Genomic DNA, 23,211 nt, shown 5'->3' with positions numbered 1-23,211 from the left:
CATATTTCATCAATCCATAATTTGGAAATTAAGTATAGGCTTAGTTTCTTAGAACAACTTGCAAAAGTGCAGGCCGAGCACACCAAATTAAAGTCTTGGTGAAATTGAGTTTGTAAAGATTCATAAAGACAGAAATTGTGGTAAAAGCAGACAGGCAAACCTTGAATCCAGCATTTTACAATCGATGCTCCTTTACATACTGCAAAGACAAAGGTCTTGAAAATATTTTCTTGGGAAATGAGTAGTTTTTATCACTTATTTTCCCATATTTGGTTGGTGAATGGAAAATTTTTTTAGAAAAATATTTTTTAGTATTTGGTTAGTAAGTAGAAAATAATTTTTTGAAAAATATATAATTTGGGCAAACACTATGGGATGGGAGTGGAGGGTACGGAGCTGTGGGGGGAGGTAGGAGGTATGGGTTGAGAGTGGAGATTTTGGGTGGGGTGTGGGGGTGAGTGGTTGGGGGTGTGCGGGAGGGGGGAGGAATAGGGTGGAGAAATAAAAGAGTTTTGGAAAATGTTTTCCTTTCTCTCGGTAGGGAAAATATTTTCCTCGAATCGAAGGAAAATGAATTCACGAGAAGAATATTTTTCAAAATATTTAAGTCAATCAAACATGAAAAAATTGAAAAATATTTTTCGTATCATACACACCAAACACACCCTACGTATATAAAGTTTTATTGTTTTCAAATGAGAAAATTTTGCAACAAAAATATTACTTTTATGTGTAATTTGTGCGTATGCTGTTTTAAATAAAACTAATTAATGTGAATCTGGCCTAACTCCAGGAGAACCTATATACTCTAACATATATACATTGTGGGGGGGGGGGGGGGGGTTCTATTAATTAGATCATCTTTTTTTTTGGAAGAAGGAAAATAGAATAACTCTGCTCAACGAGAGTAGTGCTTTAATCTTTTGTATCAACTTGTTTGCAAAGAAGGCCATGTGTACGTTGGTTAAAGATCTCGAACCTTTTGGCATTGAACGCCGTCTAACCACATTGTATAGTTCGTATTGAATACAGAATACTAGGAAGACTTATTGAGAGAACCTTACAAATCTTAAAGGTTTTCTTCTGGATGAGATCGTAATTGATATTAAAATTGATTATACTAGCAATCTTGATGCAAGTAACGACAATATCAATCCTAACTTTGGTACGAAGCTGGAACTGCTAACTTGGACAAATGGACTATGATATGATGACGGAAATGTGTATTTTCTCCCACATCTTGTAAATCAAACAGGTAAAGAGTTGTCCTGCAAATTGAAACACAAAATCCTTGAACAATTACAGAATTTTCCAAAGTTAAACCGTCTAAAGATACAGGACAGCCGTTCTATAAATCTAAGTCTAATGGATGTCTTTTGCACAGCAAACTTCTGTCTGACATCGTACATCTTCTGCGTAAATGGCTGATCAATACCCTGTAAAAAAATTCAAAAGATCAAGAAATAGATTTTACTTCTGACCATCATATAAAATGAAGCCTCCAAAGGTTGCCATGGCAATGAAGGCAGAATTTCAAACCAGTTGAATACCCTTTTCTCAGATGCATAGTAGGGGAAGAAGATTGTTTGGGAGGGGGGTGTTTGGGAGTTGATTGATTATTTAGAAAGATAAAATCCCGTCTTTTAAGCTAAATTTGAGATGCCATTCAAACATAAGCTAACTGAAAAACAAGCAAATATTAACCAATCCTAATTTGAGATGCCATTCAAACATAAGCTAACTGAACAAACAAGTAAATATTAACCAATCCTACTTTCTTAGTCACTTTGACAAGTAAAAGCAGCACTACTGTTGCATCACGATTAGGAAGCCATGAAGCTATTGCAATACAGACCTACCCACGTCCTGCACGTGGATAGTTGGTTGCATTTGTAGAACACTCAAAGAAACTACCCCTTCACTTCTCTACCCTATCTTCTGAATGACTCCTACATTTCAGAATCAGAGAGAACCAAAATCAGAAAGATCGAGTAATACCCACTCTTGCTACAGAAACATCTCTCTCCAGTATCTGCAGTAAATACTACGCAAGCCACAAAGTGTGTTTCGAATTCAATTTTGCGTAATTATATTTTTTGTAAGCAAATTTAAACATTGAAAACCTAGGAGCCATTTAAAGATTTATTATTTACCATGGTAATTTTACTCATTGGATGGACAGATATCCCTGGCATGCTGCAAGAAGCTAAGCAAGATACAAAGTTGGATATAATTCTCATCATTATGTGTATACCTTATTTTTGAAAAGAGACCCACAGTATCACAAGTAGTCCAATTCTTTGCTTTTTCAAAACCCTCAATTTGTACTGGAGATTACCTCCATTCATCTCCCTAACACCAGCTTATGTGATAAGTGTTTATCATAAGGTATTTGGTTGGATTAAAGCCACAAAACTAGCAGGGGCTAGCTTCAATGGGAGCTCCGTGAATCTAAGATCATGATTTTAGACCAGCAAATAAACTTGGTTTTATCACTGCCTAGCTGTATTTTGCTTAAAGGGGATGAAATACAAAGGATGGGCAGGAATGAGCTATCTACTTTTATTTAGGGAAAGCAATGTAGCAGCGTGCATGGGGCTTTGCCTGCTAAAGTCCTGACCTTCCGCGACATGATTTGTTCCCAGTAATTTCCAACCCTTCCCCTCCCCCCTCTAAACTAGATGTCCTCTTCTTTTACCCCACTTGTTCTTTACTTCATTTATAATTTTGTCATTCCAATTTTTATTTTTATGTTTACTACAGTATATCATAATTTTGTAATAGCACCACCAATTTAGACGATACTTTGCCATTGTCTACTTTCATTGCAAACTGTTACTTCATAATTTTGGAATAGAGAAGAGTAGTCCTCCTTCAAACTGCAATTACCCAAACACCTTCCCAACCAAAACAGAGTATGTTCACCATTGCCTACTTTCATTCGAATGTTACTGCTGAATTCCCATGGACCCACTCCATGTGATGAAGTGCTAGTTCTGGTGCACGAAAAAGTCTTCTCCCCATGCTTTTCTTTTATAACCTTCCTCCATAGAGCCTACTGTACCTCCATAATCACTTCATCAGTAAACATTTATTGCGTGTAGCCAAGTCCCTGACTCTCAAGCCGTGCTACTTTGCCAGTATAACCTTTTCCCACAGTGGAACTTTTGTTCAGGATTATTTTCTTTCAATAAGAGCTTTCTTCTGATTTTGCCTAGTCAGGATAGTACATTCTTTGGAATGGAATAATGACATGAAGTAGGTCGGGATACTATCAAGTACACTAATAACCAATCTGAGCTAGCATCCCAGTGATAAATACTGTGTTTGCCAAGTTGCCCGTCTCTTTTCAAAATTTTCTACTACTCCCCAGCATGCTTGAGCTGTTTTATAGTACCCCCCCCCCCCCCCGAGGCAAACCCAAATACTTAGTGGGGAATTCACCTATACTGCACCCCTGAATGTTAGCCAACTACTGCATATTTGAAACAATTGTTGACTGGATAAACCTACGGTTGATGTGTAAGCCTGAAAAATAAGTAATATCACCCTCAAATATAAGAATTGCGCCTTTCTGCTCCAGAAAAAAATCGCGTTTCATTAACAAAAAGAAGATAAGCCACTTTGATCACCTCTGCTGCTCCTGTCCCTACTGAAAAACCAGTTATCCGTTGATTTTGAACAACCTTTACTAACATATTACTAATACCTTCCATCACCAAAATGAACAAAACTGGGCATAGGGGGTCTCCTTGTCTCAATCCCCTTTGTGCAGAGAAGAACTACTGGTTCACCATTTACCAAAAATGAGTATCTTACCATAGAAATACAGAATTTAACCCTAATCCATTTGTTCCCAGATCCCATTTAATGCATCACACAGTAGAAAATTAATTGAGATGGTCATAGGCTTTTTCCACATCTAGCTTGCAAACCACCCCAGAATCTCCTTCTTTCATTTTCCAGTCCACCACTTCGTCTGCTATTAATGCTGCACATGTGATTTGTCTGCCTTTGATAAAGGCATTTTGCTGTCCAGAAATCAATTTTCCCACCACAAATTTCATTCTTTCTGTAAGCACCTTTGCTACTATCTTATGGTTACTAGCGATAAGGCTAATTGGTCTGAAATCTTTCGACTCCAAAGCTCCTTTCATTTTTGGTATCAATGCAATGAAAGATGCATAGAAAGCTTTCTGCCGCATTGGTGGAAATGATTCACTGCACCCATTACATCATTTCTTATGCTATGCCAAGCTCTTTGAAAGAAGACCATAGTATAACCATTGGGTCTAGGTGCTTTATCACGGCACACTGTCTAATGACTTCCCATACCTCTTCTTCAAAAGATCTTTCAAGCCATACCATTTCTTCCTCATTGATAGTATTCTGAATATCCCTGTCTCCTTAAATAAATTCTAATAGAATAAGGATTTGCCTTCTAATTTCAACCTTGTCTTCCTGCATTACCCCCACAACTAGTAGCTTGTTTATGTAATAAAACTTCTTGTGGGAATTTTCTAATTTTTGGTGTTTCTATCCCCTTCTTTCAGCTATTTACACCTGGACTTTTGTTGTAGGATATTTCTTTATCCCTTGCAAATTTGTTCAGTTGCAGATTCAAACCCACCCCCCACCCCCTTTTTAACCTCTTCTCTTCCTGTGTGAGCTCCCTTAAATCAGAATCATTCTCAATTTTAGCCAGCTCCTCCAGAATAGGTTTCTTCTTTATTTCAAGCTTTCCAAAAACTTCCTTGTTCCACCTTGTTATGTCACTTTTAAGTATCTTTAATTTCTGTTGTAGCATATAATCTGGAGTCCCCACCACATTATACTTTCCCCACAACTCCTTTACATTCTCTATAAAACCTTCCTCTTTGCAGCCATATATTTTCAAATTCGAAATATGTGTTGTTCCTTCCCCATTTCCCACATTCCAGCAGTCATGGCTTCTGATCTGATATGGCTTTTCGAATTGCAGTTTGTTTGACAGCCTTGAATGCTTCATCCCATTCTGCAGAAATAATAAATCTGTAAGTCCTAGAAGCTTGATTACTATTTTTCCCTCTTTCCCATGTGAAGTATCCCCCTTGCTATGGAAGGCCAATTAATTCCATATCCTGGATAAAATCAAAAAAATCTTTCATACATTTAGTTATTCTTGTGCAATTTCTTCTTTCTTCTACGAATCTCACTGTGTTAAAATCCCCTCCAATTATCCATGGTTCATCCCACAAACCCCTGCTTGCAGCCAGTTCTAACCACATTTCATTTCTTTCATCATTTGAGTGGTCTGTAAACCCCTTTAAAACACCATCTGAATTCTTCCACTAACATTGAATAGTATAGGAGGATTGAGAATATCCACTGTTGTTGATCGATGAATCTCCATTGTCTTTGTCCCATAAAATGATTACCCCTCCCCTATTACCTTCCCTGTTAGTATACTATCCCTGTTAGTAGCACATCTTATATACGTTTCAGTTAAACATATACACTCAATTTCAGAACTTACTTATTCGGCATAAACTGAAATAGATTAGTATTTACACCCAATATAGCTGTGAATTTACTCAGGCATACATAATCAGATATTACGTTCCATTAATAGAATATTCAGCAACACAAATCCTATTACTTTCTAGAAACAGGCAACAATAAGTTTAAACTTGAAAACAATTTTGTTTAAACTTCCAATTCTACCCTTAATGAGAAGCTTTTATAACCACACAAATACTCTGGGCCCCTTTTTGACTTGTTTAGGACCACAAATTCCAAAAGTCTTCATTTTTTCTTAAACTTCGTGCCCATTTCAAACAGGTTCACATACATTGGAACGGAGGGAGAAAAAAAAAGGGCAGCCGGTGCACCAAACTCCCGCTATGCTCGGGGTCCGGGGAATGGCCGGACCACAAGGTTCTGTTGTACGCAGCCTTACTCTGCATTTCTGCAAGAGGCTGTTTTCCCGGCTCGAATCAGTGACCTCCTGGTCACATGGCAGCAATTTTACCAGTTACGCCAAGGCTCTCCTTCATATATATATATATATATATATAAGTGCTGCACCATTGTGCTCCCTCTCACCCTCATCCATGTGTCCATTTACTCTCCTTTTTTCGTTTCTTCTGTTCTTCTTGCATCCTGTTCCCCTTCTTTCTCTAATGATCACTTATATATATTTATTCTTTTCATTTTTCATTCCTCTTCTTTTCCACATGTCATCACTGGTCTAGCAGCAAGCATTTCCCGGGGTGCTAACTTGCACAAATCTCCTACATGAGTTTTCGAGTACCTTGAGAAACAGCACTGTGTATTTGCAGTTTCCGTAACATGGATGACATGAAGGTCATTGTCACATGAATGAAAAGAATAGCATGCAAGAACAACAGGGGGGATTTGTTTAACAGTAGTTCAAGAAATAGAAACACATGTCACTGGAAACTTTTAGCAGGATTATATATCCACCTGGCCATTACATCATACCTTCCTCTAATGAGTGGATTTGAGTGGCAAAGCTGAGCGTATGGCACTCAAGGTTTCTTATATTCAACTGCAGTAACAGAAAAGATAAGCTCGTATCATACATATCCAAAAAAAAAATGAAAACAAAAATTAAGCCTGCACTATTGTACAAAGAAATGTCGTAAGAAAAGATCTTGTGACCACACCTAGCACGATCATTCGAAAAAAGAAAGGAAGAAACACCGATGGAAATTGGTTTTGACGAAAAAACAGCCCTAAAAGGTCGCCGGAATTGAAGCACGGCGACTGTTTCGGCTGGGTTTTCTTTCCCGGATGTTTTCTCACTGCCGCTCTGATACCATGTAAGAAATATGACACGGAAAAATTATATTATTAATGTACCCTTATTATAATACAAGTACCCCTATTTATAACAATACACAATACCTACACTATTCCTATACCATGTAGGACTATGCTTACTTACATAACAACTAACTAACGAACAGAGATAAAATGAAGACAATCTCAAAAGTGATCCACATCAAAACTTTTACTTATTTTACTTTACACCACCAGTACACAAAACAATAGGAATTCATCTCAAAACACAAGAAAGCATCCTCAATCAATTCCCCAACACTATCAGGACTGTTCCCATTTGGCAAAAGGGAAGAGAATGAGCTTAAAAGAGAATATCAAATATGCTATATAATGATCACAAAGCCCAAAAGTATTCTCTAGATGTATTCATCAAATCAAACTTAATATATCAGGGATTAAAGATGCAGCCTATGAGTTGGCACTCCCTCCTACATCATTTAGGTGCAGATTTCAAACCGATCGAAGATTCACGGACCTATATCCACACCAAGAAGTTTTTTTAAAAAAAATAAATGAAAAAACTAATAAATCATAATGGAGTTGTATTAGAGATTCTTATGCCAGTAGAAAATATAGAGAACTTCTAGCACTTTCCCCCATTTTATTGTATTTTTGTTTAATATAGCTTGTGTCCGGGAGACTAGGTGGGTAGGACCGAAGGCGAGGGATGCAGACGGGTTTAAATTGTGGTACTCAGGAGGCATGACGGGTAAGAACGGAGTGGGTATTTTGGTAGATAGGAAACTCAGGGAGTCAGTGGTAGAAGTTAGGCGGATGAATGATAGATTAATGGCTATTAAGTTAGCGGTTGGAGAGATCACTTTAAATGTCATTACCCATTACTCATTAGCGCTTACACACCCCAAAAGGGCTTGGATGAGGAGGTTAAAAGGCGCTTCTGGGAGGGTTTGGAGAGGTTATGCGTGGTATCCTGTCCATTGAGAAGTTATTTATAGGAGGAGATTTCAATGGGTATATTGGGACGACTGTTGGTGGCTATGGCGAGGTTCATGGCGGCTTCGGCTTTGGGGATAGGAACGGAGGAGGTACTTCACGGTTGGATTTTGCTAAGGCTTTTGAGTTGGTGATTGCGAACTTTAGTTTTCCGAAGAGGGAGGAGAATTTGGTTACTTTCCAAAGTACAGTGGCTAAGACACAAAATTAATTACCTCTTTCTCAGGAGGTGTGATAAAGGGTTGTGCAATGATTGCAAGGTTATCCCGAGTGACACCCTCGCAACACAGCATAGGCTCTTGGTGATGGACATCAGTATCATGATAAAAAGAAGAAGAGGGTTGTACGGGGTCGACCGAGGATCAGGGGGGAGCCTTGAATAAGGATAAAGCTCAAGAGTTGGAGGGGAGGTTGATGGCTATGTGGGCTTGGATGAGTAGTGGGGACGCAAGCGGTATGTGGACAATGACGGTGAACTGTATAAGGGAGGCTGCGAGAGAGGTATTAAGGGTCTCGAAGGGTTACTCTGGTGGGCACAAAGGCGACTGGTGGTGGAATGACGAGATCTAAGAAAAATTGGAAGCAAAGAAAGCGGCGTACATGAAGTTAGTGGAGAGCACAGACGAGGAGGTGAGGAGAGCAAATAGATAAAGGTATAAGGAAGCTAGGAAGGAGGCGAAGTTAGCGGTCACGGAGGCTAAGACTGCAGCGTTTGGTCGTCTGTATGAGGAACTGGGGGACAGGCGGGGACAAGAAGTTATTCCGATTGGCCAAGGCGAGAGAGAGGAAGGCTCGTGATCTGGGCCAAGTGAGGTGCATCAAAGACAAGGAAGGCAGAGTATTGATGGAAGAGACTCAGATTAAGCGGAGATGGCAGACTTACTTCCATAAACTTCCGAATGAAGAGGAGGACAGAGACATTATGCTAGGTGAATTGGGGCTCTCCGAGAGTCACCGAGATTTTAGGTACAGTGGGCGCATTAAGGTTGAGGAGATCGTGGGAGCTATGCGTAAAATGAGTAGGGGCAAAGCGACTGAGCCAGACGAAATTCTGGTAGAATTTTGGAGGTATGTGGGTAGAGCATGCTTGGAGTGGGTGATTGGGTTGTTTAATATTATTTTCAAGACGAAGAGGATGTCAGATGAATGGAGGTGTAGTACGATGATACTGTTGTACAAGAACAAAGGTGATCCAGAATTGTAACAACAATAGGGGTATCAAGCTACTAAGTCATACCATGAAAGTTTAGGAAAAGGTGGTGGAAGTGAGGGTAAGGAGAACCGTGTCTATATCCGACAATCAGTTCGAGTTCACACCGGGTCGTTCAACTACGGAAGCTATCCACCTTATTAGAAGGTTGGTGGAACAGTACAGGGATAGGAACAAGGATTTGCACATGGTGTTTATTGACCGAGAGAAAGCGTATGACAAGGTCCCTAGAGAGGTTCTTTGGAGATGCCTGGAGGTAAAAGGTGTTCCGGTAGCATACATTAGGGTGATTAAGGACATGTATGATGGAGCTAAGACTCGGGTTAGGACAGTGGGAGGTGACTTGGGGCATTTTTCGATTGTTATACGGTTACACCAAGTATCTGGGCTCAGCCCGTTCTTATTTGCCCTGGCGATGGACGCACTGACACACCATATAAAGGGGAGGTGCCATGGTGTATGTTATTCGATGATGATATAGTTTTGATTGATGAGGCGCGAGACGGCGTTAACGAGAGGCTGGAAGTTTGGAGACAGACCCTTGAGTCTAAGGTTTCAAGTTGAGCATGACTAATATAAAATACCTGGAGTGCAAGTTCAGCGATGTGACGGGGGAAGCGGACATAGACGTGAGGCTAGACTCACAATTCATCCCCAAGATAGGAAATTTCAAGTACCTTGGGTCATTTATCCAAGGGATAGGGAGATTGACGAGGATTCCACGCATTGTATAGGGGTAGAGTGGATGAAACGGAGGTTAGCATGTGGCGTCCTGTGTGATAAGAATGTGCCACCGAAACTTAAGATAATTTCTACAGAGCGGTGGTTAGACCGGCCATATTGTATGGAGCAATGTGTTGGCCAGTCAAGAATTCACATATCTAGAAGATGAAAGTAGCAGATTTGAGGATGGTAAGATAGATGTGCAGGCACACTAGGCTAGATAAAATTAGGAATGAAGATATTCGGGTGAAGGTGGGCGTGGCTCCCACGGAAGACAAGATGCGGGAAGCGAGGCTTAGATGGTTCGGGCACTTCCGAGAGAAGCCTAGATGCCCCGGTAAGGAGGTGTGAGCGATTGGCTTTGGCGGGTATGAGAAGAGATAGAGGGCGGCCTAATAAGTATTGGGGAGAAGTGATCAGGTAGGACATGGCACAGCTTCAGATTTCTGAGGACATAACCCTTGATAGGAAGGTGTAAAGGTCGAGCATTAGGGTTGAAAGTTAGGAGGTAATTGAGCGTTTTTCTACTTCGTACCGGATGTGAGGCTAGTCTGATAGTGTTTTGTCTTACACTGCTAGTGGTTAATGTTGTGTTCTTACTATTTTTCCATTTTCATGGTACCGTGCCATTATTACTGGTTATTGTTATTGTTTTTCCATCTATTTTCTGACTCTTACAATGCTGGTATTATCTTTCTGGCTTCTGTTATTGTTACTGATCTATTATCTCTTTTCGTCTTTTTGAGTCGAGGGTCTATCGGAAATAACCTTTCTACTCCTTCGGGGTAGGGGTAAGGTCTGCATACACACTACCCTCCCCGGACCCCACTTGTGAGATTTTACCGGGTTGTTGTTGTTGTTCAATGCCGACGTGTAATGAATTTAAACGGGGAACATGATCAACCAGGATTCAGATAGCCGACCCCAATTTATTAGGGGTTGAGGCGTAGTTAGATAGTTATGTGTAAATAATCCTAATACCATATGTAGTAGGAGTAGAATATGTCCTAGTCCCATACGTAGTATGTGTAAATAGTCCTAGTCCCATATGTAGTAGGAGTAGAATATGTATTATATATAAGGCTCATTGTATCATTGTTAATAAATAGATTTTTCTCCCGTGCATTCTCACATGGTATCAGAGCTTCAGTGAGAAAATTACCGTTGTGCGTCATTCCAGCGACATCCGGGAAGAAAGATCTCGTCTCCATGCAATTTTTCGGCAACTTCGTCTTGTTCCCAGGGTTCATCACTGTTACAGTGATACTGTGCATATACCAGTACCACCATCAGATCCGAAACCCTTGTGCGACAAAACCCTAGAAACTCCAGTCCCATCTGAACAGAAAAGTCAGTCACTGTGCGTCTTTCCGGTTGACAACTCAAGATTGATTTGTGTTATCTCCTCATAAGTAAGTGTTGTGCAAAAACCAACACTACCATCTTGTTCGGAAAAGTCAAGCGACAAAACCCCAGTCAATCACTCCGGCAAAAAGTCACGCGCCTCCACGCGCCACCAGAACTAGGGTTCTGGCGAGCTACAATAACTTTTCCAGCGCATGTGAGCCATTCCAGCCACTTTTGACAAAACTTCTTCGGGACAACTTACTCGTCCAATGATTCTGAGCCTACCCAAATAAATTACATCAAATTCTGACAACTTTCATTTTTCCGGCATGAACAGTGCATTTTTCCGGCGTGAACAGTAATTTCCGGAAAAATTTCTGTTTTCTGGTGGTGTTTTAGAACCTATTTTATAGTGTGAAATTCGGCTTAGTCTCACTATTTACAAATTTTCCGGCGACTTTTCGGCCAACTTCTGTTTATCAGAAACCACCTGACCGGCTTGAGGGGGAGTGTTAGATAATTATTTGTAAATAGCCTTAATCCCATATGTAGTAGGAGTAGAATATGTCCTAATCCCATAAGTAGTAGTAGTATAATATGTCCTAATCCCATATGTAGTAGGAGTAGAAGATGTATTATATATAGGGCTCATTGTATCATTGTTAATAAATAGATTTTTCTCCCTACATTCTCACAGTTTGTAATAAATCATAACAGGTATGTGCTTCAGTTGGTGACCCTACCATATTCTGTCTTGTCTCATGAAAAGCTTGAAGGACGATTTATTTCAAATTGCCTTACTTTTTCATCAACGGGACATGTAGTTGTGAGAATGCACGGGAGAAAAAAATTATTTTTTTAACAATGATACAATGAGCCCTATATATAATACGTATGTTACTCGTACTACATATGGGACTAGGACATATTCTACTCCTACTACACATGAGACTAGGATTATTTACACATAACTATCTAACACTCCCGCTCAAGCCAGTGCATACAAATCATATGTACCGAGCTTGTTACATATGTAACTAATACGAGGATCAGTGAGGGACTTGGTGAAAATATATGCAAGCTATCATTTGACTTCACTACGAGTCATGCCAAACTCCCGGATAATTGTGCTGAATTTACCAAACCAGACTCGAGGAGACTGCTCTAGACCATAAAGTGACTGGCACAAGCGACATACAAGGCCACTAGACTCCCCTGAGCAACAAACCCAGGTGATTGCTGATAAACAGAAGTTGGTTGAAAAGTCAGCAAAAAATTTTGAAAATAGTGAGACTAAGCCGAATTTTACACTACAAAATAGGTTCTAAAACACCACCAGAAAATAGAAACTTTTCTGGAAATTACTGTTCATGCCGGAAAATCATGGTTCGCGCCAGAAAAGTACACTGTCCACGCTGAAAAAAATAAAAGTTGTCAGAATTTGATGTAATTTATTTGGATAGGCTCGGAATCACTAGACGAGTAAGTTGTCCTGAAGAAATTTTGTCAAAAAGTCAAAAAGTCGCCAGAATGGCTCACGCACCGGAAAAGTTATTGTAGCTCGCCGAAAAATTCCAAAGTACTCGGAATCTGTAGGAAATTGTACTAGTGGACTCAGAATCATCCCATGAAAAAACTGTCTTAAAGAAATTTTTGAACATTCTGGCTGGAAAGTGCTCCACGTGCCGGCACGTGTGTCAGACGCACTCACCGAAAACCTAGTTCTGGCGGCGCGTGGAGGCACATGAGGGACTTTCTGCCGGAGCAATTGATTGGGGTTTTGTCGCCTGAATTTTTTGAACAAGATGGTAGTGTTGGTTTTCGCACAACACTTACCGATGAGAAGATAACACAAATCAATCTTGAGTCGTCAACCGGAAAGACGCACGGTAACTGACTTTTCTGTTCCGATGGGACTGGGATTTCTGGGGTCCTGTCGCACAAGGGTTTCGGATCTGATAATGGTACTGGACTATGTACAGTACCATTGTAGCAGTGATGAACCCTGAGAACAAGACGAAGTTGTCGAAAAATTGCACGGCGACGAGATCTTTCTTCCCGGATGTCACTCACTGAAGCTTTGATACCATGTGAGAATGCACGGGAGAAAAAATCTATTTATTAACAATGATACAATGAGCCCTATATATAATACATATTCTACTCCTACTACATATGGGACTAGGACATATTATACTCCTACTACATATGGGAATAGGATTATTTACACATAACTATCTAACAATAGTCAAAGAACAAACTATAAGGAAGGGTAAGACCATGGTAACAAAAGAAAACGTCGGCATGTCCATTTCTAAGTGTGCATACGAACACATCATATGGTCATCCAATATAACTATATGAAACTTTATTTGAAAAAAAAGCATGAAACTTGAGCTTATTCTACATTCTTCCGTCAAATTAACTCTTTAAAAAAAAACTTAGACAACTAATTAATGGTTATATTAGCTTAAAATGATAAATGTCTATCAAGAACTCTTGAAAAAAACGAATTAGCAAGTGTATGTCAATTAGCACCAAAATTCTCCATGACTCCACCCGTCAGAGAAAGTACATGGGCAAACAAGGATGTATTAAGCACCAATACATGTTTCATGGAGACACAAATCCACTATGCAGACACAGTTAACTTTTGTTTCAAAGCAGAATCCTTTTTCTGTAGTTTCCTTCATTGCAAGAACAGTGAAGAGGCTATATAAATGATAAGCTTATGCTAATTTTGAAAACATCAGAGATAGCTGATAATAAGAGTGGAGGCTTACCACCACTGCCACTCCAGTATCTGCAAATCGGGGAATGCAAATAAGCCTGACCATCTGCCCTTCTGATCCTACACACAGTAGTAATGATCAAATACATTCTCTAGAATAACAATTCAAAAATTCAGTAACATACCTTTTATCAAGCGAGTTTCAAATTTATCTTGATTGCCCACAAAATAAACGTGAGGACAAGTTTCAACATAGAAAGGATCCTTATCAGTGAAAGGATAGCACCCTGCAGATGTAATTGTATGAATATGCTAACTTAGCTGGAAGAAATATGTGCAATCAAATTGTTTGCAAACTCTTCGAAGAACAGAAAAGGTAATTATCTCAACTCTTTCTTTTCCAAGATCATATAGTTTGTCTCATCAAAACAATTTGCGATCTAAAAGCATGAGCATACTTGAAGTAAGAGTATCTGGTTTGGCTTTCTGATGTCATGTACTTTTGTACCATCTTGAATTATTTTACTAAGACCTTTACCATTTCAAAAAACAAAGCATGAATTTGTGAAATCCAAAGAATAAACTGAGCAGAGTAGAAAACTTTAGGCATAGAAACCACAATCATAAGAACTTGCAAGCGTAGCAAGGCATAAAATTTTGACCAAGGGTGTTTGGTGCTGTTGGTGCTAGATGTCTCCACCTCAATGTCCTCTCCATAAATTCAATACTACTGTTTGCCTCAGAATACTTGCCAAGATCATCAATATTTTGACCAGATGTACCTAGGAACCTGAAGATCATGCAATAACCATGTGAACAACGAAACAAATTTCTACAAAATAACTACTGAATCTTACCTGATGTTGTCAAGTTCAAAGCAATGTGGATTTGTGCAAGATCTGAAAGTGTTATAAGCTGATGATCCAGGGAACAGGCATCTATGGAGAGGCTGAAATTCACAGATGACCACAGAAAACCAATCAAACCTCTAAAATCTAAAGACAATGCTCTGGCTGGTAATATTCAAACATATGCTAAAAGCAAGAGGGGACCTGCTGTGGCAGGGCGAAATTTGCTGGATCACTGGATCCTGGCACGATATCCAAAGGTATACTTGCTGCAATCTGGAAAAGGAGAAAATCAAATTCTGAACAAATAGTGTACGGTTTACATAAATATGTTGGTTTCAATTTAGGATTAAAGGACCTGCGTCAACAAAATATCAAGCTCTTTAATCGGCTCAAACAATCTAGACTGGTCCTTTGAACCCAGATTCTGCAACACAATCAAGTTCTGTTGTTAGTCATCATTAATGGAGATGGAAACTAGTCCTTCCCAGTTCCGAGTAAAATCAAATGAAAGTATTTGCAGCACATGGAAAAGAATTTAATTTTATTATAATTTTTTAGGGGAAGAACGGAGCAAAAACTCAATTAACTGAAGACATGTGTCCACTGAAATGAGCCTGTACAGATTAAATACTACTCCCTCCGTTCCAGTTTATGTGAACCTATTTCCTTTTTAGTCCGTTCCAAAAAGAATGACCCCTTTCTAAATTTGGAAATAATTTTGCTTAAACTTACAATTCTACCCTTAATGAGAAGTTTTTATAACCACACAAATACTTTGGGCCCCTTTTTGACTTGTTTAGGACCACAAATTCCAAAAGTCTTCATTTTTTCTTAAACTCCGTGCCCAGTCAAACAGGTTCACATAAATTGGAACGGAGGGAGTATTATCTTGACTCTTTTGAGTAACCAACTAGTTTTACATTACTGTCAAAAGCTCAACAAAATTCAAGATCCAAAAGCTGCTAAGCTAATAACAATAATAGAAACAAGACGTAATTGTGTATTCTATATGACTAAAATTCACTGGAGCATCTCTAACTTTTTAAGTAACAACATACTTAGTATTATCCCACACCATAGGGTATGGCCATTTCTAACTTTTTAAAGTCACTATAATATTCTCCTTTACCATAAAATATCTTAAGCTAGATAATAATGTGTCTGAATAGCTGAATTAAAGTCTTACATCTATTTTTAATCATTAGAGAAGAAAGCGGAATTTATATTCAAGGACTGAGGGTGTTCAACAGGGCATTACTAGACGAATCGATTAGGAGGTTCGAAGTGGAGGAGCAAGCATTATAGAGAAGAGTTATCACAGAAAAATATGGCACGCAAAGAGAAGATAGGAGTACAACCCGGTTTACTCTTCCATACAAGGTAGCTCTTTCAAAACGCATTATGAAAGTGTGGGAGAAGTTTTATAGCCATATACAAATTAGTGTGAGTCAGCTTTCGTATTAGAGATGGTGCCGACACATACCTCTGTGTAATGGTTTTGAGTCTGTTAGAATTTCTTATCAGCAAAGGAAGAAGAACGGGAGTTCTGAGTTCTATTGAATCTACAGTTCAGGTGTCTGTTAGGAGAAACCTGCCAGACAGAGGTCCAAAAAACAATCTTCTCCGGCTATTGCATAAATAGAAGATCACACTAATGGATGAAGAACTTGGAAATGGGAGGGACAAAGGAAATGATTGTCTACTTAGATCATTTTACAGTAGACTGTTGTGAAAAATTAGGAGGGCAGTACTAATTCAAAGGAAGTCTTTTCGTTAAAGATATCAGAAAGGAAACAAGATCAAATGCAGCAAGGACAATGCTAAATCAAAGGATGTCAAGGTCATCAAAAAGGAAACAAGATCAAGTGCAGCCGCTATAGGAAGTCAGGCCCTACTTCAAGGATTGATTTGGAATCTGGAAAGACTGATCGATCAAGTCAAGCCACAAATCACTCCCTTGATTATGGATACGAAAAGGAAGGAGGTAAATGAATCCAGCCCATCTCTTGTGCATCTCTTGTGCAGGATTTGGAGGCACCCCTTGGGTTAAATCTCTTAGAATATTTTGTGCCTCAATCAAGGGTCAATCTGCAACAGCTACTCAAAACTCTCGTATAAGAAGATTGGCAGACTCAAGAATTCAATAACGCAACTCACCATTGTTTTCTATGTCTTCCTAGTTCTTAGCACAAACACTGTATTCCTAAATTTACTAGTGTCTCAAAAGATAGGAAGTGTTAGGAAGCAAATCAAGAGTTGTGTCAAGCTTATAAAACATTGTTGCTGAAAATCGTTGGTGGTAAACGATCCATAAAACCACTGCTACTGTAACCAACTATTGAAGATCTAAGAGAACCCTTGTGACCTAAGGGAACTGGATGTAGGTACAACACTGGTACTGAACCAGTATAAAACTCCTGTGTTCTCAGTTTTTAAATTCCTTGCAATTCACTTTTCTTCGTCAATCAAACCTGCTAATAAAAAAAAGTCGACTAAGTCTCTTCTAAGTCGACCAAGTTTTTTTAATTAGTTACAATTCAACCCCCCCATACTTTCAGAAATGAGTTCCCTTATTCATCAGTAACGATCCCCAGTAAGTCCTCAAATGAAAAATCAGTAACAACTCCCAGTGCTCTGAAACGTGTGTTTCTTCATATTAATGGCATCTGGGAAGCATTTCACACGGTTAGGAATCTGAGGAAAAGTAGGAAATCTACATTCGTTGATTTTTACGTGCAAGCCTACCGGAGATGACGTTAAACCATTTATTATTCTACTACCCATTGGTTATGTTGCGTTTTAAAGAATATCTTTGGGATTAATTGGGTGATGCCGGGCTCAATCAAGGATATGTTGGAATTTAGAAAGAGGCAGAGAAGTAGATATGGGATGTAACTTTTTAGCGCTTATGTGGACATATGTAAGGAGTGAAACATGGAGGCATTTGAGGCATGTAGAAGAGTATTTGTACAAATTAGAGGATTTTTCTTTTGTTTTCTGTATACTACTGGAGCAGCTGTGACAACCCAGTCATAATTGATGGTTAATTGCTATTTTATAGAGAACCATGCGTTGTATACTCTTCTAAGGGGATTTCTCATCTAATTGATAAAATTTATTACTTTGTCCATAAGAAAAAAGTCTGTAATTTAAACATCATTCAGAGCCACAATAAAATTTACTACTTCATCAAACAGAAAAATTCCATAATTTAAATATCATTCTCAGAGCCACATAAGATAAACTAGTATCAGACCATTACTTCCAAATTACACTATGAATTGCAAGAATACAGGTATAGATCAACAAAAAGAAGTAATCAGCAGTCACTTGTCAGACATGCAACATATGTCTCATCATATTGCAAGGATATCATTCAATCAAGATAACACTGTAAAATATTAAGTCAACAAGATGGCTTCTAACAACTAACATAACATCAAAGGCACAGAAATCACAACAATTCAACATGTCAAAGACTTGGCAATAAAGATCTCATTTTCTAACAGAAAACTTGTAGATCAGTGTTTCCAATAAATTAATTTTTGGATTAAGGATACAAAAAAGTCAATCAATCAACAAAGCCTCAATCCCAAACCAATTGGGATCGACTATGTGAATCCTCTGGAACCATTTTTTGGTCCATATAGGCTCAATTCATTCCAAAACTAAATCATCTGTCTTTTAAGTAAAAATTAGGATTTCCTAAAGAAGAGGCTCTCTAAATCACACCTGTCCCTGCATTGACATAGAGGTCTCAAACTAAACCAAAACGACTGGCAAAAACCGGATCTTGTAAGTGCAACAACAAGAAATCTTAACACCAACTAGTTGGAAAGGTACTATTGTGTTGTTTCTCATGAACTTCATTTTCTTTTTTTAAATAAGCAAAAGTAATACTACTTAATTTAGCACTTATTATCACAAAGCATTTGATGCATTAAAACAAACAATTTCTTAAACATGTTTCTTGGAATTTAATCAACATCTGAAACAGCAAAATGTTCACCCAATTTCCATCGACAAGTTTAATGCCAGGAGAGAAGTGTTAGCAACTCTAGCATGTGAATCGAAAAAATCCTCCTCTGTGATGAGGAGTAGCATTTATTTGACGTACACGAGGAAAAAGATAATGGATGGAGAAGAGATGGAAACACAAGTTGCTTCAAGGAAAAGTAAAGATCAGTACCTGTCCATTGAGAAGTCCATGAGGTACTTCAACAGAGTTTCCAGCAATAACAACCTGAACTATTTGAGCTGCAATATTTTGTTCCTTTTCAAGTGACACATTTCAGGATAGCATAACATTAGCCAGATTGTCATGTGTCAGATACTATAAGTAGAAAGTAAAGCATAGAATACTATTGAACCTTCACGTCTCCTAAATGTCCAGTGATGTGATCAACAAAAAGTTGAAATTGGAGAGGATTAGAAGAGCTTCTCCCAACACTCAAACCAGATACGAAAACCACATATTTATCTTCACCTGTTTAAATGCAACACAGGATGTCTGATTATGTTCCAGGAAAAGAAAAAGAACTGCAAAAAAAAGTAGTCTTTCCTTTGGTGAAGTGAACACTATAGAATTTGACACTTTCCTAGAGTCTAACGATTTTTAGTTATAAAAAAGATTTTCATATTTGAATGATTCTGCAATTCTGCTGAGCTTCAAAGTTCACGCTGACAGGCTGATGAAAATCAGAAATAGAGCCACACATAATAAGAGAAATTATTGATGCTGTCTAAGAGAGATAGTTTTGTTATCAGGATTCTCAATTGAGCCATCAACGGGATGAAGTAGCTAACACAATAGAGAAAGGTGATTGAGTAATAAGGGGACCTTGTAGGAAGTGAAACTCCAACAAGATTTTAGAGACATGAAAGAAAATAAACTTTAATGGACAAAATTGACCAGAATTCTAAAATCAGTTATGCTAAGCTTAAATCACATGTTGACCAGGATCACTCAATTCCGCTACTGAAATTTACATTGTTCAAATAGAATAAAACATAGCTTTCATCAAACAATCTTAGGAAAAGAGTACACAAACAAAGAAAGTTTTCACGATTTTTTTGTGCAGGAACTTCTAATCATATAATAATCCCAGGTGTGCCGATCAGAGATCTAAAATAAAAAATGTTGCCTGTATGGATGCAGTACTCAATGAACACACGCACAAATCACCAGATAATGTTATTGACAACTAAAACAGGGAAGTTAGGTACTTGATACCTAAGTCAATTGGTCGCTCTATTTGCTGTGGTAGACCAGCCTCTAGAACATCTTCAACCAAAAAATCACCAGCACTAGTTTCTTTTCCATGCAATGCAGCAATCATACCTACAGAACACCACACATAACAAAGCAATCATGTCATTTCTGAGCCAGCTAACTTACCCTTGCAAAAGGGAGAAAAACTTTCTCTAACAGAAAAAGCTATGTCGGTTAATTTCAAACAAAAATGTAATTTAGAAAACCAGCCAAAAGCCCTCAATCGTACAACCAAAATCAATTAAAAAACAGTTCAGCTACATGACAAGACTGAGCTAAAGCTACTCACCTGTTACATATGTAGATGGCAAAAGAACAGAGCCACTTAGTTTGACTCTTCCGCTCTCATCTTCCAGAACTAAATTATCATCTGGGTGCGTAAAGTTATGACGTTGTACAAGCGGTGCAGCAGATCTCTGTACAACCAAGTTCAATTATTAACGGCTTAAAGAAGGGAGATATTTACACATACAAGGCATATCTGCACAAGAAAGGTTCTAAAATAAACTTTTAGACAGGAAAATCAACATGTTGTGTCATCAACGTTTTGTACCTCTTTAGAGTACTCATCAAGAACAGAAGGTTTTAGCTTCATGTGCTTGTAGAGTGTCCCAACTATAATGCATTCTTTGCCTTCCTCTAATCCCAGAACAGTACAGACTGCAATCAAGATGCAAGATACAGTAGTTAAAGAAACAAAACACAAGGAATATGTAACAATTGATATTGTAAACCTTCTAACCACCAATAGGTAAGCTCTAAATGATGCTACAGTAACAAGTGGAAATTCCAAATTTCTCTTTCCTGTGTTTCCACTTTGTGTTGTAAGGAATTAATATAGCCACCTTTTAAAGATAAAATCAATATAGGAACACCATAAGCTACAGTTAGACCAATGAAAAAAAAAACAGTGGAGATAGCATCAGTGGTGGCACCAGAAAATAGGACGAATTTACCTATCAAAAGAGGGATCAGAGATAAAAACTTCGAAACTCATAGATTGTTCATTTGGTATTTGAAACATGCACCTTTAGTAAAAATCACCTTTGCCTTTATATGTTAAACCGTATAATCCCTCATCTTAAAAAAGAATCAAAAGTTCCAGTTCTCTTTTATTAGTTTTCCAAGTGAAGGGGAACAAAAGAGGGGGGAAATAAAAGGATGAACAATTCTATAACTCACTTTTCCACTTCCAATGTAATGAATTAAAAGAAGGTGAAATGAATAGTTCAGTACTGTAATTCTTTGAGTAGTGGTCAACTTGCACTCTTCCATTCCTCTATTCAAGAAAAACTGTAGAATTTTCAATAATAACGCACACAAGTTTATAAAATTCCCACAAATACAAATGTCAGAACCCTTAAATATAGCTATTTAGTTAATTTTTTGACTATTTTCCGAGCTATCACTTAAATTGAGATAGAGAGGATAATATTTACTTTGCTAGAAGAAGGCAAGAAAGGGGTAAGTTTAGTTACCAGGCAAATGGGGTTTCCAATTGGGAAGGAGAGAGTAAAGGAGAGTACGCATCAAATGGAGCCTAGCATAATATATTTGACTGTACTGCTGCCCCCTGTATACCTCCTTCCCTATCTCAAAACTCTCATCCTGTTAAAGCAATGAAAACCTAGAAATTAAGGTAAAGAAATAAAATAAAAAGGAAGAATTTTTTGCAAATTGACTACGGTAGCTTTGGATTGAAGGGCAAAGAAGAGCGTAGGAACAAGAGAACTGTTGATAAGAAGCTACCAAAGAATGGTAAAGGGACTGTTTTCGCTGGAGAAGGTTGCTCTCTGAGTCCACTTCCATTGCTACCACCATGGCGGGAAAATTACTCTCTTGCGACAGCACTACTACTATTTATGTATAGTAGTACTTGTAATAACGCTCGCTTTGCAAGCGGGAGGTACTGGGTTCGATACCTCGCGTCTCCATTTTTCTATATTTGCTCAACTTTGTTACGCCCTTTTGCCCTCTATTTTACGCATTCTTTTTGCCTTTTTTTTTTTTGGAGGGGGGAGGTGAGGGAAGGGGGGAGGGAGGGGAGAATGTTAACAACACTTGAATTCAGGAATGCTATCGAGAATACAGTAGTTGCACAAGAGCTCTACAGAGAATTCAAGCCCAGAAATGGAAGAGAAGAAGATTTAGAATAGTAAATTGTAATTATGGCCAATATTTTGGCTAATGGATTACATCTCACATAAGTATAAGTATCTTTGCAAATTGTAGACTTTGTTGGCAATATTTTTTGGAACCCAAAAATATTTCATTGTGTGATGGACATCATTTGCACAAGTTGTATCTCTTCTTTTACCCCCTAAGAAGCCAAGACTTTTTTGCCTATAAAAGGGAAGGTCATTAGTTCATTTTATACACACCAACAAGACTTGAGTCTTCAATTCTTGTTTCTTCCTTTCTTCCTTTATTAAGAATATTTTTGTATGAGAGTTAGTGTTGGGAAGCACTTGTGTGAACCCTTTCTTTGGAGTGATCTTGTGAGGTTATTCTCTTAGGGTATTTGGGATTAATTAGAGTGTTTACTCTAATTTTGTACTCTCTTTTGTACTCTTATTGTTGTAGTAAAATTACTCCTCTCCGCTTGTGGACGTATGTCACCTTGACCGAACCACGTTAAATTTGTGTCTTCTTTATCTTCTTTAATTGATGTTATTATCAACTTGCATTGTCTTTGTTATTGGCATTATACCGTTGTTTGGCTAAATTCTGCACTACCCGGGTTCCCAATCCTAACAAATTAGTATCAGAACCGGATCAAACCAGGTTTGTTTCAGTAGCCAATATGACTCTAAAAAAGACCTATGTTGAGAAATTTGACCGAAGTGCAAACTTCGGAATGTGGCAATTAAAGATGGAAGCTATCCTAATTCAGGATGGCTTAGACTTGGCGTTGCAAGAAAATGAGAAGAAGTCGGATAAAATGACGGATAAGGAGTTTGTCGTCATAGACAAAATGGCAAAAGCATGTATCATTTTAAATCTCTCAAATGAGGTTTTACGTGAAGTTTCTATAGAAACCACAGCCAAAGGCATGTGGGAAAAAATGAAAACCTTATATATGAAGAGTACGGTGGAAAATAGACTTTACCTGAAGCAGAAGCTTTGTACAATTCGTATGGTTGAAGGTACCTCTTTTCTCTCTCATCTTGACACATTTGATTCCATTCTTATGGATTTGAGTAATATAGATGCTGAAATTAAAGATGAGGATCAAGTCGTGTTACTGCTTTGTTCTCTACCCCCATCTTTTAAGCAT

At 38.3% G+C, this 23,211-nt stretch overlaps 1 protein-coding gene across 8 annotated transcripts; it reads right to left on the bottom strand.

Moving 5' to 3' along the window:
- Positions 1 to 1,161: 1,161 nt before the first annotated feature.
- LOC107791893 (DNA polymerase delta small subunit) lies at positions 1,162 to 22,046 on the bottom strand. Of its 8 annotated transcripts, none has more exons than XM_016614040.2 (15): positions 21,684 to 22,031; positions 21,413 to 21,542; positions 20,488 to 20,594; positions 20,224 to 20,350; positions 19,896 to 20,003; positions 19,033 to 19,148; positions 18,852 to 18,935; positions 15,018 to 15,086; positions 14,864 to 14,935; positions 14,669 to 14,760; positions 14,474 to 14,601; positions 13,997 to 14,098; positions 13,864 to 13,931; positions 6,484 to 6,550; positions 1,162 to 1,436 (listed from the first exon to the last, which is right to left on the bottom strand). In XM_016614040.2, the coding sequence occupies exons 1-15, from the start codon at positions 21,753 to 21,755 to the stop codon at positions 1,429 to 1,431; spliced, it is 1,350 nt and encodes a 449-aa protein (XP_016469526.1). In that variant the 5' UTR covers positions 21,756 to 22,031; the 3' UTR covers positions 1,162 to 1,428. The 8 variants fall into 8 exon arrangements, with proteins under 8 accessions (XP_016469526.1, XP_016469523.1, XP_016469522.1 ...); XM_016614039.2 differs by having other exon boundaries at positions 1,304 to 1,436; positions 6,466 to 6,550; positions 21,684 to 22,034; XM_075252441.1 differs by lacking the exon at positions 1,162 to 1,436 and adding an exon at positions 5,681 to 6,272 and having other exon boundaries at positions 13,864 to 13,925; positions 21,684 to 22,045.
- Between the last annotated feature and the right edge of the window lie 1,165 nt (positions 22,047 to 23,211).

This window comes from Nicotiana tabacum, chromosome 4 (assembly GCF_000715075.1).
Source record: "Nicotiana tabacum cultivar K326 chromosome 4, ASM71507v2, whole genome shotgun sequence".
NCBI lineage: Eukaryota > Viridiplantae > Streptophyta > Magnoliopsida > Solanales > Solanaceae > Nicotiana > Nicotiana tabacum.
The sequence above is the reverse complement of the archived record's forward strand: the minus strand, read 5'-3'. Positions and strand labels throughout refer to the sequence as shown.

What these genes read in the sequence shown, in the direction of transcription:
- LOC107791893 (XM_016614036.2), bottom strand. Translation starts at nt 21,755, where the DNA reads ATGGTGGTAGCAATGGAAGTGGACTCAGAGAGCAACCTTCTCCAGCGA. An exon ending in TTGATATTTTGTTGACGCAG is followed by an intron (nt 14,936 to 15,017) that starts GTCCTTTAATCC and finishes CTCCTTTTCCAG; the next exon opens with ATTGCAGCAAGTATACCTTT. An exon ending in ATACTGGAGTGGCAGTGGTG is followed by an intron (nt 1,437 to 13,863) that starts GTAAGCCTCCAC and finishes ATTTTTTTACAG; the next exon opens with GGTATTGATCAGCCATTTAC.